The 17,065-nt window shown below is 39.3% G+C and overlaps 1 protein-coding gene across 2 annotated transcripts in view; it reads left to right on the forward strand.

Annotated features, from left to right (window-relative positions):
- The window catches only part of dysf (dysferlin, limb girdle muscular dystrophy 2B (autosomal recessive)), a 97,027-nt gene that overhangs the window by 20,139 nt on the left and 59,823 nt on the right, over window positions 1-17,065 (forward strand). Inside the window, exons 7-32 of one of the 2 annotated variants that reach the window (XM_084713175.1) lie at window positions 258-386; window positions 465-527; window positions 663-713; window positions 888-918; window positions 1,206-1,321; window positions 1,540-1,666; window positions 1,752-1,855; window positions 2,621-2,689; window positions 2,804-2,847; window positions 3,189-3,271; window positions 4,751-4,783; window positions 5,052-5,167; window positions 6,197-6,310; window positions 6,406-6,583; window positions 7,557-7,681; window positions 7,830-7,936; window positions 8,173-8,368; window positions 8,669-8,815; window positions 8,903-9,034; window positions 9,142-9,308; window positions 9,405-9,519; window positions 9,616-9,721; window positions 10,427-10,569; window positions 11,742-11,915; window positions 13,083-13,167; window positions 13,286-13,363. In XM_084713175.1, the coding sequence (XP_084569301.1) occupies window positions 258-386; window positions 465-527; window positions 663-713; window positions 888-918; window positions 1,206-1,321; window positions 1,540-1,666; window positions 1,752-1,855; window positions 2,621-2,689; window positions 2,804-2,847; window positions 3,189-3,271; window positions 4,751-4,783; window positions 5,052-5,167; window positions 6,197-6,310; window positions 6,406-6,583; window positions 7,557-7,681; window positions 7,830-7,936; window positions 8,173-8,368; window positions 8,669-8,815; window positions 8,903-9,034; window positions 9,142-9,308; window positions 9,405-9,519; window positions 9,616-9,721; window positions 10,427-10,569; window positions 11,742-11,915; window positions 13,083-13,167; window positions 13,286-13,363 (2,833 nt within the window). The remainder of the gene's footprint in view (window positions 1-257; window positions 387-464; window positions 528-662; window positions 714-887; window positions 919-1,205; window positions 1,322-1,539; window positions 1,667-1,751; window positions 1,856-2,620; window positions 2,690-2,803; window positions 2,848-3,188; window positions 3,272-4,750; window positions 4,784-5,051; window positions 5,168-6,196; window positions 6,311-6,405; window positions 6,584-7,556; window positions 7,682-7,829; window positions 7,937-8,172; window positions 8,369-8,668; window positions 8,816-8,902; window positions 9,035-9,141; window positions 9,309-9,404; window positions 9,520-9,615; window positions 9,722-10,426; window positions 10,570-11,741; window positions 11,916-13,082; window positions 13,168-13,285; window positions 13,364-17,065) is intronic. The other variant, XM_084713176.1, reaches the window with a different exon arrangement.

The following is a 17,065-nucleotide window of genomic DNA, read 5'->3' on the forward strand; positions in this document are numbered from 1 at the left end:
ATTCTTAGCTTTGGTTGCACCAACAAGTATTCATTTTAAGAATTTAAGAGTTTTGCTAACTCTGATTAGAATAAATCTTAGGTTTGAATTAAGCTTTGTTGGTGCAGCCCTGTCTTAATATTTTTTTATGTTATATAAATTTCTGCTTCTTATAAAAGAAATATTTAAATTGTACATGTTTAAAAGGATTTATTAGCTGAATATGACTAAAAGGTTAACCCTAATAACCATTTCTGCTCATTTGTCTCCCTGTCCAGGTTCGTGTGCGGATCATCGAGGGCCGACAGTTGCCAGGCATCAACATCAAACCTGTTGTCAAGGTAACGGTAGCTGGGCAGACAAAGAGGACCCGCATCAGAAAGGGCAACAACCCAGTCTTTGACGAGGTAAAGAAGAATTACTAAAAGTTCAATTTAAATGTTTTTCTCAATCACACTACAGCTGGAGTGTTTTCTTCTCTGCAGACGTTCTTCCTGAACTTCTTTGAAACTCCATCAGACTTGTTTGATGAACCCATCTTCATCACTGTGAGTCCGATTTTTTTTCCTTACCTCCATTTTATTCACTTCACAAGATAGTCTTGGTTATTCCTGTAAGGTATTTTCCCGTTGTGTTCACTGTAAGTTTCTCTTGATAAAATGTGAAGTCTCTCTGCCTGACAGGTGTGTGACTCTCGCTCACTCAGAACTGATGCTGTAATCGGTGAATTCAAGGTAATTGTCCATCACAGCTCTCAGTGCTCGTCTGTTCAAACTGAAAAACAAAACAAAAAAAGTACCTAATGCTCATCATACTGTAGAGTATGCAGCCCCCTCTGTATAGCAGATTCAGCCAAAACAGAAAGTGAAGAGCAAAAAAACATCTAACCTCCTGTGATATTTTTACAGTTGGATGTGGGGACTGTCTACAACGAGCACAGTGCGTATATGTTTTTGTTGATTTGTACTGCTGTGTTTGTGTGAAATCTGTCACAGTTGATTAAATTATAATAATACTAAGATTGACAAACTTTGTAGTAATAGCTTTTAGAATAAGAAATGTTAATCAATAACTGTTTTTAAAACACAGTGGATGATTTTGTGGTCCAGTGTTTTAAGTTCTGCGTGATCCAAAGTTTGTTTTTGCCTCTTAGTTTGGAGTTCTTGGTTCCTGTATATTAATGGATAGTTTGACATTTCTGACTTTAAGCCCTATCATCTCTGTAGGACACTGCTTCTTGAGGAAATGGCTGCTGCTGTGTGACCCCGACGACCTCTCTGCTGGGGTCAAAGGTTACCTGAAGGTCAGCCTGTTGGTTCTGGCAGCTGGAGACGAGCCACCGGTGAGCCTGATTGGATTAAATGAGATTAGCGAAACAGCATTATGATATACAGGTACATAGGTACAAGGTACATACAGGTTTTGGGGCGACGTATGCTGCCATCCAGACATTGTTGTTTTCAGAGACGTTTTAAGCAAGAATGGGAGAGAATTTCACTTTCAAAACTTCAACAGTTAATGTAATGTTTTACACTATGTGTATATTTGCTTATCTTCCAGGCTGACAAACGTGAGTGTGTGGAGGATAAAGAAGATATTGAAGGAAACCTGCTGAGACCGGCGGGTCTGTCTCTGAGAGGAGCCACTTTCACCCTGAGGGTCTTCAGAGCTGAAGACCTGCCACAAAGTTGGTCTCTCTCGTGCGAAAAATTGTTTATTCATCTGTTTTAAAGACAGAGACCTAGTTTTTACTTTGTCTTTTCTGTCTCCAGTGGATGATGCATTCATGGACGGAATGAAGCAGATTCTTGGGTTTGACAGCAACAGGAAGAACCTGGTGGATCCTCTGGTTGAGATCCACTTTGCTGGCAAAACTGTGCGTATGACATCCCACAACTTCAATCAAAGTTATTTGATTAAAACATTTTTTTGACCCAATTAAATCATGGTTTAACTCTGAATCATTTTCCACCAGACTTTAAAACTGTGTTACAACACAGAAACCTCTCTTTAAACTTCAATATTGTCCAGTTCATAAAAGAAGGCTAAGGCAACGACCCAGTTGAGTTTTATGATGCATTTCTTCTTTATTTCATGTCAGCTGATCCATTAAAAGTCTGCCAGTTGTTGCGAGGAATTCTCTTTTTTCCTGACTGTGTTTACCTGTTTTTCAACCTCCTATTATTTTGTCATATTGCTCCATTAGTTCGGCTGACAATCGTTTTCTAACAGGAGCGCATATTAGAGTTTTGAAGATTTTACTAGACTGTAACATTTTATTAAAGTTATAGCTTGCTTGCCAACAAAGTAATGTTTTGTTAACTTTTTAGCTACATAACCAACAATGTAACATTAATTTTCTAGCTAGCTAGCCAGCAAAATAATGTTATGTTAACTTTGTAACTTGCTGGAAAACAATTCAATTTTTTGTTGACTTTTTAACTAGCAAGCAAACAATGCAACTTTTTCCAAGGACTAACGTCACAGAGCAAAACGGTTTACCTCCTCTTTTATACTCACTCACTCACACTTGGACACTCACAATTTTGGTTAGCTACACTGTATCCAGTCTAAATGCAAAACACAACCATTTATCACCATTATTGCATTTTCTTAGTACTGCATTTTCTTTCTTTTTCAGGTCTGCACTAAGATTCTGGAGAAGAACGCCAATCCACAGTGGAACCAGAGTCTGGGCATGCCTATCAGGGTGAGACACACAAACAATGCAAACACACTACATACATTATTATGCAACTTCATTGTGCTACAGTCACAAGTACACTTATCGTTATACTGTGTATGCTCTGTTTTTTCCTCCCAGTTTCCCTCCATGTGTGAGAAGATGAGGATCAGAATTTTGGACTGGTGAATCTTTGCTGATATATAACTATTTTTACATTTTGTTTGACTAAATTCACCAGAATATAAAGATAGTTAAAGAATAAAAACAAGAATTTTGTCTGAAAAGTAGTATGCCTTTAGTTTAGAGCAGGGGTTTTCAAAGGTTCACACTGTGCCTCCTCCAGTCGAGATCAACACAACTGTGTTAAGCTGTGGGCTACATCTTGAGCCCCACCTGTGTTTTTTTTTTCCCTATTAGTCGGCACAACCCACAGTTTGAAAACGTCTGTAACACAGTATTACATATGTCACTTTTTGGTTCTAAAAGCACATGTCAGAGTTTTTATTTTTTCTCTTAATTCCAGGGACAGAGCCAGTCACAATGACGTCATCGGCACCACCCACCTCTGTATGTCTAAGATCTCCGCCCCTGGTGGAGAGATAGACGGTAAGTAACTAGTCAAAACTAATCTAAACTAGTTTAAACTGGTTTAGACTGGAATTGGCTGCCTTTTGTCTTGTCTGGTTTGGTTCAGTTTTTTGCAGATCCAATTGACCCTCCCTAAGTTCTGCCCCTTTCTGGTCTGTGCTCCAACAGTTGAGCAGGCTTGGTACCTGGCGAAACCTGCGTCAACTTTCTCTTTTTCCTGTTTCCTTTGCTTAGAGATGCTATGTGCTACGCTCGTCTATGTTGAAAATAAAACCAGTAAATAAAACCTGTGCTGAAAATGATTATTAAACTCTACTTTAAGTGTGTGACACTGACAGTCCAAAACAGTATTTTTTAATATGCCTACCAATTTCAGCTTTGCAAATGATGCAAGTCTTCTTTCATTCTCACCCATGAAAACTGTAATGTTTCAATCATGTTTTGACTGCAAAGATGTTTGAGCTGTCAGGTTCCGTTCACAGTAAGCTCATAGCACAGGACTGGTATGACGACTACAATAACAACAACAACAACAACAAAAAAAAAAACAGTTCAGATGAACCTAGGAATTCAAGAGTCCCCTGTGAAACCTGAAAGTTGGATTTGATTCAGGAAATCTCAAGTGTTGAAACACCAGATGGATCTGTGGTTTGCAAAATTAACGAAGCATGGACTTTTTTTGGTTTCAGTGACCTGCATGAAGACTAACTTGGTGATGTTTGTGTGCTGAACACTAAGTTTTCGGTCTTTGCAGTGCCTCATGTGTCCCAGAAGAACACGACATGCATGAGTTCTGTGTGCCATTTCTTCTACTTCGTCTACATCACGTGAATAATGATAAATCACAGCATTTCGCAGCTTCATGCCATCAGTTAGTGCTAGTTGTGTGCGTCTTGGGACATTTTTAGCACAGAAAGTGATTTTTGCAAGCACAAATATTTTGTAGAGCAATCATTAACAGACAAAGATTAATTTTAGGGTTTCAGGATAATTCATATACTGTTACTGGTATAGGAAATGCCTGTGCCTACCTAATATGCTGGAACGGATATAAACAGGTCTGCATGTTTATGCACCGATCCAGAGGATTTTTAACATAAGAATCTGTTCTTCTACTTGAGTAAAGAATGCATCTACTTTTGCCAAACAATGTTATTTGGTATCTTATTTTATTTTGGAGTTACCTTGACTAAAAGAGTCACAACAGGTCTTTAAGTCGTATTTTGCAAAGAACACCAAAAATGCTGGATTTAACTGAGTATTCCCTGCCCCTCCTGTCCTGCAGGGAATAAACATGTGACAGTATTTTCCCTTGTGTTTTCTAACAGCCTCTTTCACTCTGTCTATGATCGTCTGATTTACTTGAAACAAGCCAAATTATGTTGCATTGCTGGATTGCGTTTGTGATCCAGTGCATCTGTTTGGGTTTGAGTGGCGTTCAAAGACCTCTGTTTCCTTTCTGTAATTCTTAACCATCCTTCCTCTTTACGCATTCAGATGACTTGACTCCACGGACCGTCCATCCTGGCAGTACGTCCACCATCCTCTCCTTTATTATTTTGTGTGAAACAGTTCAGCTTCACTCAGTTTAACTGGTTCTTTTCTGCGTTCCTTTCAACTCACAACTGTTTCCATCTTTGCTTAATTCTGATTCTGAAACTCTGAATCAATATTGTGAACAAGTGCACATAAATTTTTAACATTTTATCAATCAATCAATTGAACGATCAGTCTTCTCTTTATTTTTATCATCTCTCATTGTGCCCTGTTTATAATGAACTTCTTTGTGTCATTTCAGTTGATGACAGTCTTGGTTTCCTGCCAACGTTTGGTCCGTGTTTTGTCAACCTGTACGGCAGCCCCAGGGAGTTCACCGCCTTCAGCGATCCACATGAAGCACTGAACCTCGGAAAAGTAACTCAGCGTTTGTTTTTATTTAGATACAATCAGTCATCACCTTAAATTAAAGGTAGAAAATAATGATAACATCACCCATGACTTGATTTTGGCTGGCAAGTTTTTGTAGATTATTTTTTTATATAAACCGTAATTCAGTTTGATTCAGTTTTGTTTGTATAGTGCTAATATTTTAGTTAGTTCAGTTAACAGGCAGATACTCTATAACGGGCAGCAATTTAATGTTTAATATTTGTTGTGAGACATGTCTGCTGTTATGCTCAGTTCACCCAAACATACAAATTGTACATTCACGTAAGACAAATAAACGCCTTAAATCTTCACAGGTGATAAACTTTAAAGGAGCAATATGTAGCAATTGCACATGCAGAAATGAATACAGAAGTCCAAATAGTGAACTGGAGCCAAAGATTGTACATTGAAGAGGTTGAAATACTATTTGGTATATGATCTATGGTTGAAGTGAGTTGTTCTCTCAGACTCAGGCAGGTGTCAGGGGCTCTGAGGGAGTGCAGGACATGCACAACATTGTAAATTAACAATTACAAGTATTGACGAGTCCTCCACTGTAGGTTGTAAGGCGTTTATAACTGTCAGTTGTCCTTCAATGTAAAGTTCAGCCTGAAAACAAAAACCCACTTCTCTGAAAAAACACACTGCCTGCCTCACTACCTGCCAAACTCCATTAACATTTTGCTCAGTTTAACCATTACAAACATCTACTCCTTCTGAAAGGTTATTAGTGACTTCTTACGGCTCATAAACAGATACGTACTCATTCTGCAAACATTCATCATTAATTTGAACTCTGATTGACATGAAACAGGAAAACAAAAACAGTTACTCCGATCCTGAATAGAAATTTCAAAATAGGACGCTGTGGCTGTGCTGTTGATGTCAGAGAAGTATTTCAACTTCATAACATATGATAAACTACAGTCAATTTCTCCTTTTACTGAATGTGACAATAATTTTTTGTTGTTTAATGAGTATGGAATCTTTTAAAGATCTTTTTCTGTCTGTCAGGGGGAGGGTGTGGCGTATCGAGGTCGAGTTTTACTGGAGGTTACTACAAAACTGGTGGACAAGCCAGAGCAGAAAACCGAGGACATACCGTCAGATGACCTTCTGGTGGTGGAGGTGAGAGTCTGTGAGAACGTTAAAAACACCTGAACACACAAACAAAGGTCTCGCTCATCTGTCCTTCTTCCTCCATCTTTTTCTCTGTGTAACAGAAGTTTCTCAGGAAGAGGAAGTTCTCCCTCTTCGTGGCGTTTTATTCGGCCACGCTCCTCCAGGATGTTGACGATGCCATCCAGTTCGAGGTCAGCATCGGTAACTACGGCAACAAGTTTGATTACACCTGCCTCCCTCTGGCCTCCACCACCCAGTTCAGCAGAGCTGTGTTTGATGGTAAGTACAGAAAACTGATGCACTTTGGTCCAGGGGAAACTAATTATTAAAATTAGTGCTTTATATGCACAGTGATGGGAGGATTACTTTAAAAATGTATTCAGATACAGTTACTAATTACCTGTTAAAAATGTAATCAGTAATATATCACAATATTAAAGTAATGTAACTTCATTACATTCTGTTACTTTAAGATTTACCTCAATATAAAAATGGTTTAACTGTTTAGCCAAATAAAGTGTTCTTAGGTCTGTAACTAATAATTATTTTCATCATTCAGTAATCAGGCCATTATTTTCTCGGTTAATTGATTAGTTGTTTGGTCCATAAAATGTCAAAAAATGGTGAAATATGTTGATCCAAGTCCAAGATCATTTTGTCTACAAGTAAAAAGTACAGAAACCAGAAAATATTCACATTTTAGAAGCTGAAATGAGAAAGTTTTGACTTTTTTTTTTAATAATAGATTAATTGTTGCAGTACTGAGTGTTTTATGTTCATTGTAAGGGTTATTAGTTTGTCCAGCTGTTCCTTCCTTTGTTGTGTGCATTTTATTAATTGACTGATTGGTTTTAAGACAAACCCCCCCCCAAAAAAAACCAAACAAACTGATAAACATGAACCAAACATGCGGTTCATGTTTCTGGCTTTTGTTTGTTACTAGTGTCCTCAGTATTGTTATCAGCTAATAAAAATGTTCCCAAAAAGGGGTAGACAAAAGTTTTGGAACAACTGGTTTAGAAGATCTTATTGCATTGTAGCTGAAAAAGCAACAGAATTAAATTTTTATTGTAATTGGTTTGCAGTTACATGTTGCCACTGCAGTATTTTCGCCTTAGTATATTTAGTAATCCATTTACAGGTCAAGAGTTTTGGCTGTTGAATGTGGTTGATTAAATGCAATGATTTGATGATTTTGATTATGATTGTATCATTATCATTGCCAACTGTATTTTGTCTGTGTGTGTTACAGGTTGCCACTACTATTACCTCCCGTGGGGGAACGTTAAGCCAGTGGTGGTTCTGTCTTCAGAGTGGGAGGACATCAAACCGAGGATTGAGGCTCTCAACATGCTGCTGGCTATCATAGACAGACTGGTGAGTGTTAGATCTGTGTGTGTTTGTGCTCTTGTGCGTCCGACATGGGTTTAGGAGAAAATGGTCCTCTCTTAAATTGAATGTAGAGCATTTACCATCTGAACGTGTGTGTGTGTGTGTGTGTGTGTGTGTGTGTGTGTGTGTTCAGGAGGCGAACCTGCAGCGGGTGCAGCTGGAGGTGAAGGCAGGCAGTGATCTGGAGGAGGTGGAGCTCCGAGTGGTCGAGCTGTTGGATCAGGTCATCACAGACTGCAGGTAAACACTGAGTAATGTAATGAGTTCTTCTTCCACTGCTGGAGAATTTATAGTCTAGCAATGTAAAATTGTCCGTTTTCTCTTTAATCTGTTTTTGCTTAACTTATTAGTTGTGTTCTTTAAATATTTCTTACTTTGTTTTTCACTTTAACCTTCACTGAAGCACTCATTCATTACATTCCTCCCTCTTTCATGACTTCAGACTGTAAATATATGCTGTCTCTCTGTATCTCCAGTGAAGAGCTGCCCTCGCTCCACCAGTGGCAGTGTGCGACCCCTCTTGACCGCTCGCTGAGGCACATTCGTACTCTCCACCTGCAGCAGATTGTTGCAGCGGCGCTCGCTCTCAAGCACGGACCAGCCACTGATCTGTCCACGGTGCTGGAGCAGGCCGAGGACTGGGCCAGCAGGCTGAGGACCATGGCTGAGGAGGTGAATACGTTTATTATGTTCGTAACCAACTTTTAAATTCACTTTTTTTAAAAATAATGCATCTGAGGTGTTTATATCAGCTGGGTTGGAGGAGTAGGTTATTTTTTTTCTGCAACTGATTTTGCTGCATTATTTAATGAAACAATGATGATGACGAGGAACAGAGAGTGGAGAACAGTTATTGTTAAGTCCTTTAAGTGTTATATGTGAGTGTGTTTCTGTGTGTGAAAGAAGCAGTGGTATTTATGTGTGTACCAAGAGGACAAGTACTAAAGACTCACGTCTGCATCTCTCGCCCAGCCTCAGAACAGTCTTCCAGACATCGTGATCTGGATGCTGCAGGGCGACCGCAGGGTGGCGTACTACCGCATCCCAGCACACACTGTCATCTTCTCCCAGCAGCACTGTGGGAAACACTGCGGACAGCTGCAGACCGTCTTCCTCAAGGTACACACACTCTCACACACACATTTATAAACACGCATTATGTCTTCTGAAATAAAGTTGAACTGAGCCGCTGTGTGTGTTGTGCAGTACCCACAGGGCAGCGGAGGAGAAGCCAAACTTCCTGGTCAGCTGAGGGTCAAAGTCTGGTTTGGATTGGCTGCTGACGTCAAACACTTCAACCAATACGCTGAAGGAAAGCTGTCGGTCTTTGCTGAGACGGTAAGACGCTGCCGCTGCTGGGAGTGAATGTCTGAGATGATTAGACCCCCCTCAGTTACTGTTCCCCTGCCTGCAAGATCTAAATCTCTCTCTCTCTGTCTCTGCAGTATGAGAACCAGACCCGACTCGCCCTGGTGGGCAGCTGGGGAACTACAGGTTTAACGTACCCCAAGTTCAGTGATGTCACTGGAAGAGTTAAACTGCCCAAAGAGAGCTTCAAACCCTCACCTGGCTGGACCTGGGCTGGAGACTGGTGCATCAGCCCTGAGAAGACGTAAGAGGTTCATTGGTTAATGCAATAAATAATTAATATGGGTCAGATTTTGTAAAAGTATCTGTGTGTATTCATGTGTTCTGTATAAACCTTCAGACTACTGTTTGATGTGGACGCCGGTCACATGACCTTCACCGAGGAAGTGTTTGAGAACCAGATGAGGTTACCGGGTGGGCAGTGGATCGGCATGCCGGAAGGCTACACTGACGTGGTATGTGTGTGTAAATACTGTTTGTGTGCGTGTGTGTGTTTGTACGCCTTCTCTGGCTTCACTCATCTCTGTACATGTGATGACTGTTCGTGTCAGAACGGGGAGAAGGCGGTGCCAAAGGATGAGGTGGAGTGTCCTCCAGGCTGGGCGTGGGAGGAGGTGGAGTGGAGCGAAGATCTTAACAGGGCTGTGGATGATCAAGGTGCGCGCACACACACACACACACACACACACACACACACACACACACACACACACACACACAAACATACCCGCCAAAATTTAAACCTGTCTTTAAATTTTTTTGTTTTTTTACTCAAAACTACTCTAAACTGTGCATTTATTATCTTCTATTATTTGGCCATACTGCTCCTTTAATTCTCCCAGCAGCAGCCAGCTAACAAACAGTATCACATTTTGTTCATTTTTAGTTAGCTAGCAAACAATGTCACATTTTGTTGAGGAATTTAGAGCAGATGAAAAGTTAATGGTTTCCCCCTCTTTAATGCTTACTAGCAGTGGTGGAAGTAACTAATTACAAATACTCAAACTGCTGTAATTAAGTAGCATTTTTGGGTGATTATACTTTTATGAGTAGATTTTCAAGTCTGTACTTTTACTCATACTTAAGTATGCATTACATAACAAAACTCTTAATAGGTCCTAAAGCACTTGAACTTATTTATGTGTTTTTAATTTGGGTTATTAGGCATCTCCATGCTAATTAAACTCTATTTAATTTTGGAGATTTTTTGAATTGTGCAGCAGAGTGCTGCTTAATTTAAAATCTGGATTTCAACCTAGTTTTGCTAAACTCTGTTTAGAACTAATATTAGTTTGAATTGATCTTTGCTGGTGCAGCGCAGTCTAATAATTCTCATATAATTCTCATTCTGTGTGTGTTAAGGATGGGAGTACGGCATCACAATCCCTCCAGACCGCCGTCCTAAATCGTGGGTGCCAGCAGAGAAGATGTACCACACCAATCGGAGGAGACGATGGATACGCATGAGACGACGAGACCAGCAGAAGATGGACGCTCTTAGGAAGGTAGACAGAGACACTTGGTTGTGGTTTTGTGTGAAAGTGAGAGTAGAGTTATCGAGTGTAAATGTTGAAGGAGAGAGAAACTGAGAAAGTGGTGTGACATGCAACGAAGATCACCAGGACTCTGAGGCTATGTTACACTTTAAGGATAAAGCTTTCATGATTTTATATTTTTTCAATTTCCTTTTTCAAAACACTTCTCTTGAAGGACAAATATTTAAAGATATTTAGTTTCATACTTTTACTCCACTGCATTTTGGAAGCCAATATTGTTCTTTTCATTGCATTCTATTTATTTGACAACATAAGTTACTTTGCAGAGTCAGACTGTAAAAACATGTAAGTCAACTAATAAGTTATGATATATTATTACAGTATAATACATACACATTAATGCATTGCTATTAATTATCCAACTACATTGTACTATTCAGAAATGGGTCATTTTACATAATGAGTACTTTTAGGTTTGGCACTTTAAGTTAAATACAGGACTTGTACTTGCAACAGAGTATTTCTACACTCTGGTATTGCTACTTTTAATGAGGTTCTCTATAATCTCTCCTTGCCTACTTCAGCTGATAAGCATTTACATTTCTTTTTCTATCTCTCATGCCATCCTCTCATGTGAGCAGCTGAAGTTTCTGCTAGCAGCCACTAGATGGAGGTTTAGTTGCACAAATGAGCAACAGACTTTTGCTTTTACGCCTCCCTTTAAACTTGTGTCACTTCTGAGTGTCTGACTTTATATCTTTCATCAGAACGATAAATGATATAATAAAGTTTAAAGTAAGACATTTTACAGTACACTAATAAGTTTGTTATTAGACAGTAGTTACACCCTAATTAGACCCAATATACTAATAAGACATAAAAAGCCATACTTTGTATCAGATTAGATGAAAATGAGAAATATGTTCTTTATTGGACAGTATTAGACCCTTTATTAGGTGCATATTAGATTTTATTAGAGGGTTATTAGGAACACATTTCAACAGAACTGTACTGTAAGACCCATCACCTCTAAAATAGTCTAATAAGTGTCTAACAGTGAAAAATAATACACTCCAGTTTACAGTGCAGTTCTGCTGTAATGTGTCTGTGCTGTAAAATAAAGCATGATTGTCACGCACACACATACAGATGTTGAGAGTTGTTTGTGTTTGTACTTGCAGCAGCGTCCAGATGAGACGGAGAGGGAGGGCTGGGAGTACGCCTCTCTGTTCGGCTGGAAGTTCCACCTGAAGCCAAGGAAGACGGACAGCTTCAGGAGGCGCAGGTGGAGGTGCCGCATGGAGCCGCTGGAGAAGACGGGGCCGGCGGCCATCTTTGCTCTGGAGTGTTCTCTGGTGAGACGGAAACACACAGAGGAAATAAACACATCAGTTTTACGGATTGATCCCATTCATCATTACATAGTGATGTAATAAAAATCTAAAATGTCTAATAGTGGCATTTAAGATACATCACATGGCCAAAAGTGTGGACATCTGAACATTTCAGCTGATATGTGATTGTTGGACATCCCGTTCCAAAACCATGTGCTTTTGTAACAGCCTCCACTCTACTGCTGGGTAAGTGAGAGTAGTGAGGCAAGGTCCAACACCAATGTTGCTCTGGTTCATCCCAGAGGTGTTGGTTGGGATTGTGGTCAGGATTCTGTGCAGGAGGCAGCCAGTCAAGTTCTTCCACAACAAACACGGGATAACCATGTTGGCTTTGTGTACTGGGACATTGTCATGTTGAAACAGGAAAGGAAAAGTTGAAAGCACACTTTAAAAATCATTGGAAATACTGTAAAGCTGCGTTTAAATCATGTTGCACAGAATTTTAAAACTATCTTAACATTAATGAGTCAGTCTTTATTTGTTTTTCCTTGCTGTTGGTTGTTCATTAATCTCCTATTATCTGACCATATTAATTTGACTTTTTCTTAAAGGAGGGGATATTGGAGGTTTTCTGTCAAGCTAGAAAACAGTGTAATGAGTTTTAACTTTTTAGCTAGCTAGTAAACAATGTAAGATTTTGACAAGTTTTTAGCTGGCTAGCAATCTATACTTTAAGAAGTACAGAACTGATGAAATTAATTGTTTCACCCTCTCTTATACTTACTTTAATTTGGATAAATAAGCATATTTATACTGTTTAAACTACTTAATTTCAGCTACATAATAAACTGCTTAATTTTAAATCCGGATTTACTAATTTACTCATTATTTTGCTAAACTCTAATCTGAAATGAAAAAAGTCTTTGTTGATGCAACCCAGTCTAAAACGTCCAAACCATTAAGACCTGTGCTGAACCAGAAGTACACAAAAGTGTATCTGCATAGGTGTCCACATACTTCTGCCATATAATGTATGTTTCGACTTTTCAAGACCTTAAATTAAGTCTTTTATTCTGAAGGCCCTTCTGTGTTTCTATATTTTATAGCAGCTTCAAGTCTGTGTCCCTGTTCTTTTCTTTTTGAATGTGGTCATCACTTTCTTCTTTTTTTGGCCTCTTCTTCCCACAGAGCAGTATAGAGGACAAAAATGATGACAAGTCGGTCACAACCACCTTTGGAGTCAACAGGCCGACCATTTCCTGTTTCTTCGACCGTAAGACAGCACACAAGACATTTTCTTACTCGTCCCTCCTTCCGCTCTCTTCATACCCTTCATTTGTCCTCACCCATACGAGTTTTGTCAATACACCGATGTGTCTGTGTGTGTGTAGGTGGCACCCGCTACCACCTGCGCTGCTACCTGTACCAAGCCAGAGACCTGCTGGCCATGGACAAAGACAGCTTCTCAGGTACTGTGCAGTGAATTCCTTAAAATATTTGATAATTTTCTCATTATGCATCAGTTTATGTATCAGAAACGATGCTGATAACTTGCGCCATCTGGTGGGCTGGAAAAATTAGATTTGTGAAAATGGATTTACATCAGAAACAATATTCAGATTTTATGAAACCACAGATGTAGACAGTGGTTTATATGCGTAGTTTAAAAAGATAAGATTATGAGGAGAGTTTGGTTTTACTAGACTGAAATACGGCAGGAGAGAGAGAGGGGAGGGTGAGGTTTTACAGTAAAAAGAGAGTGACACAGAAGGAGAGGACAAAAAAGAAAGGAGAAACTGTTTTTCTTTTATTTGAAGAAGGTCATGGAAACTACGGCTACTGTGTGTGTGTGTGTTAATCAGAAACTCACCGCAGACTCAGATGTAAAAACAGAGACGAAGCTTTGAAAAACAGAGGGATGAATAGACAGAGGAAGACAGAAATGATAGATGATGGAGGGTGGCTGGTTAAAGAGGGTTAGAAAGACACACACACACACACACACACACACAGAGTAATGGATGAGTAGAGTTGATGGATGGGCTTCAGTCGTGTGTTAATCTGGTGTTAAATGGCGTCTGGACGGCCATGATTAAAGACTGAGTCAACCATCAAAGACTGAGGTTTTTCTTTCTTACTGTCTGTCGATCCATCCATCCGTTTGTCTTTCTTTATTTATTTCTGCCCCTCTAAATCATTTTCTTTCTTTTCTTTCTTTCTAAAGCGAATAAAGTGGCGTTCGCTCAACCTAGTAAAATAAGTGGAGATGTAAATTTGGTGATGCGTGGGTGAGCTAACCATCGCAGCCAGGCTTGTGCTAATGAGTCACAACAACTCCTGGAGCTTCTCTCTATTTTGTCTCTACTGTTCTGTTTCTTCGTCCCAGCATTCCTTTCACCATTGCACATCATTTTGTTCAATAAAACGTTAGCAAAGAGGGAATATAATCCTCTTTGAGATAATAAGATAGCTAATTAGCATTAGATGGAGCTTCATAATTTTTTACATCATAAGTGTAGGTTGAATATACTGTATTTATTCACTACATGAGGGACTGTATGTTCTCTGACACACGCAGATATTGGTATTGACATCTGCAGTCGGCCAAAATGAGTTGGAAGATATCAGCATATCAGCAAAAATATACAAAAATATTTGTATATTGTTTGTTTGTTAATCTTTAAATTTCTGTCTGTGTATATTCCATCTTATCTTTCTTTATTTCTTGTCTAAGTCTCATTGCATCCATCTTTTTTTAGAATTTATTTTTGGGTGATGATCTAAATTCCCACATTTAGAGATATCTTTAACTCCCATCCTCTCTTCATCCCTTCTTCTCTCCAGCCCTCTTTTTTTTAATCCCCTGTCTATTCTTCTCTTTTTTCTCTTTCCCTCATCCTCACTTCCCTCCTCCATCTCTCGCTGTCTTTCCCCTCCTTCTCTCCGCCTCTTTCCTCCCAGTCTTTATTGTGTTTATGTACCCCTGTGGCTCCCACTGGGGTCCCCGCTACTGCTGCTTCTCTTACACACACACACACATACACACACAGACTGTACAGACACACACACTCTGTACATACACACCACCCATGGTGACCCATTCAATTAACGTCCACTCCCAACAGCCCATTAGCTCATATAAACAGCAATACAAACAGCCCAAGGGGGTTATGTAAGTGTGTGTGTGTGTGTGTGTGTGTGTGAGAGTGTGTGTGTGTGCAAGGTTAATTGAGGGCTGGTGGGAAAATGCAACTTAGCTTCTGTTTACTCTAATGCTAACGGCTCCATAGAGACTCTTCACTGGGCCTGAAACAACAAACTACTCACTGTGTGTGTGTGTGTGTGTGTGTGTGTGTGTGTGTGTGTGTGACTGTACATATATGTGTGATTTCATGCGTGTGTCCATATTGTGTGCTGTGTGTGCGTGTGTGTTAACATGGAGGAGAGCGGTTGCGACCTGGAATAACAAACTTCTCCGAGCGGTGTTCCCAGCCCTCTGTCTCAAGCTCGGCATTCCCGAGCTGCTGATGTCACCGTGTGAGACGCCGGGATAGTTTGGACACACACACGTACTAACACACACACGCATACATGAGTTTGTTCTGCTATACTTGTGAGGAACCTCTTCATAAATGCATCCCCAGGCTCCAACAATAACCTCATCCTCTATTCTCCCTCTCAGGACAGAAGCTTCAGCTGAGCGCCTGTGAATGTAAATGTTGTTTATATAGTCTCTTTTTTTCTTAAAGTCGCTCTTAGCGGAGTTTTCTACATTTCAACCACTTTGAGGTCCATTTTTTCTTCTTTCACTGCTGTAGTTCACAGTAGTGGAAAGAAACTCAGTGCATTTACTGAAGTATTGTGCTTAAGAACAATTGACCCTTCCTAAATCCCACACCTTTTTGCTCTGAGCTGCAATAACACAGGAAGCTGTGAGGAAGTTTACTCAGTCAAACCTCGGTCAACTTTCTCTTTTTTTTTTTTTTTTCAGTTTACTGCACTTATCCTATGTGCTAGATTTTCTGGGGGTGTCCAAAACTCAAAGATTCAAGTTTATCTTAAGAATAAAACTCTTTTGCAATAAGTTGCCTTAAAATCAGCTTTTTTATTTTCACAGTGTTGAGTCAGCCTGTAAAACACAATTAGATGAAGATTAAATCAGCAGCTGGTCTACTTTGACCCCATTGTCATATTTCAGATATGTATGAGTTATTGATCCACTTTTCCTCTCTAAAATATTCTTACTTTATAATATTTATCTGACTCTCTTAGTCTAAAACTCAAATTGGCTCTCACAAAGATAGAAGTAGAAGAACACACACACACTCATGCGCGCACACACACGACTGGCAGACGTGACATACTGCCTTGTGTTCCAGTGACTGAGTTTGTAATGCCGTTTCAGTTGGCATCTCTACTACCAATCAGCATGGAAACTGCACACACACACACACACACACACACACACACACACACACACACACAAACATACCCACAGAAATATAAAAACAACTGCGTGTGTTGTAGTTTGACTAATGATGATCACAGTCAGACAGGTCAGATTTATTTTGTTGGGATGACAAACTGAAGCCGATTTAAAAAGAAAATTTAATCGATCTACAGTTATATTAAGATCAGACTTTTTTAATGAGTGCTCTCTGCATTTGATGTGATATTTAATTATGTCTTTAACATGCAGGTCTTTATGTCATTATATTAAAATGATATATGAGCTATTGGTCTGTCACAGCTATGTTGGGCTATATGTCATCTGATATGCATCGAAATGAAAACTTTTTTTTACATTATGCAGGTTGTTTTTATTTGTCAGCTTTGCAGGCAGAGTTTTCTGTATATTTGATCATTTTCCTCATTTAGGTTTAAGTATTTTTATAAGTATTTTGTCCTATTTGGGCTTTTTTTGTCTCTATTTATTCAAATAATTCAAAATACCAGTGAAAATATCAGTGCCCTGATATCATTTTGGAGAATAAAAGATTACAACCAATGTGTTTCTATATTCTTTAAATTATATTCTGTATAAACAACATCAGCCAATATATTGAAATGGAATTTTAGAAAATTCTTATTATTGGAATTTGCCCCTCAAATCCAGTATTGGTCGGGTCCCACTTTATGTGATTCATAATGTTGTCAGAGAATATGCAATA

Source organism: Lutjanus erythropterus, chromosome 23 (genome assembly GCF_056507025.1).
Source record: "Lutjanus erythropterus isolate fLutEry1 chromosome 23, fLutEry1.hap2, whole genome shotgun sequence".
NCBI classification, from domain to species: domain Eukaryota; kingdom Metazoa; phylum Chordata; class Actinopteri; order Lutjaniformes; family Lutjanidae; genus Lutjanus; species Lutjanus erythropterus.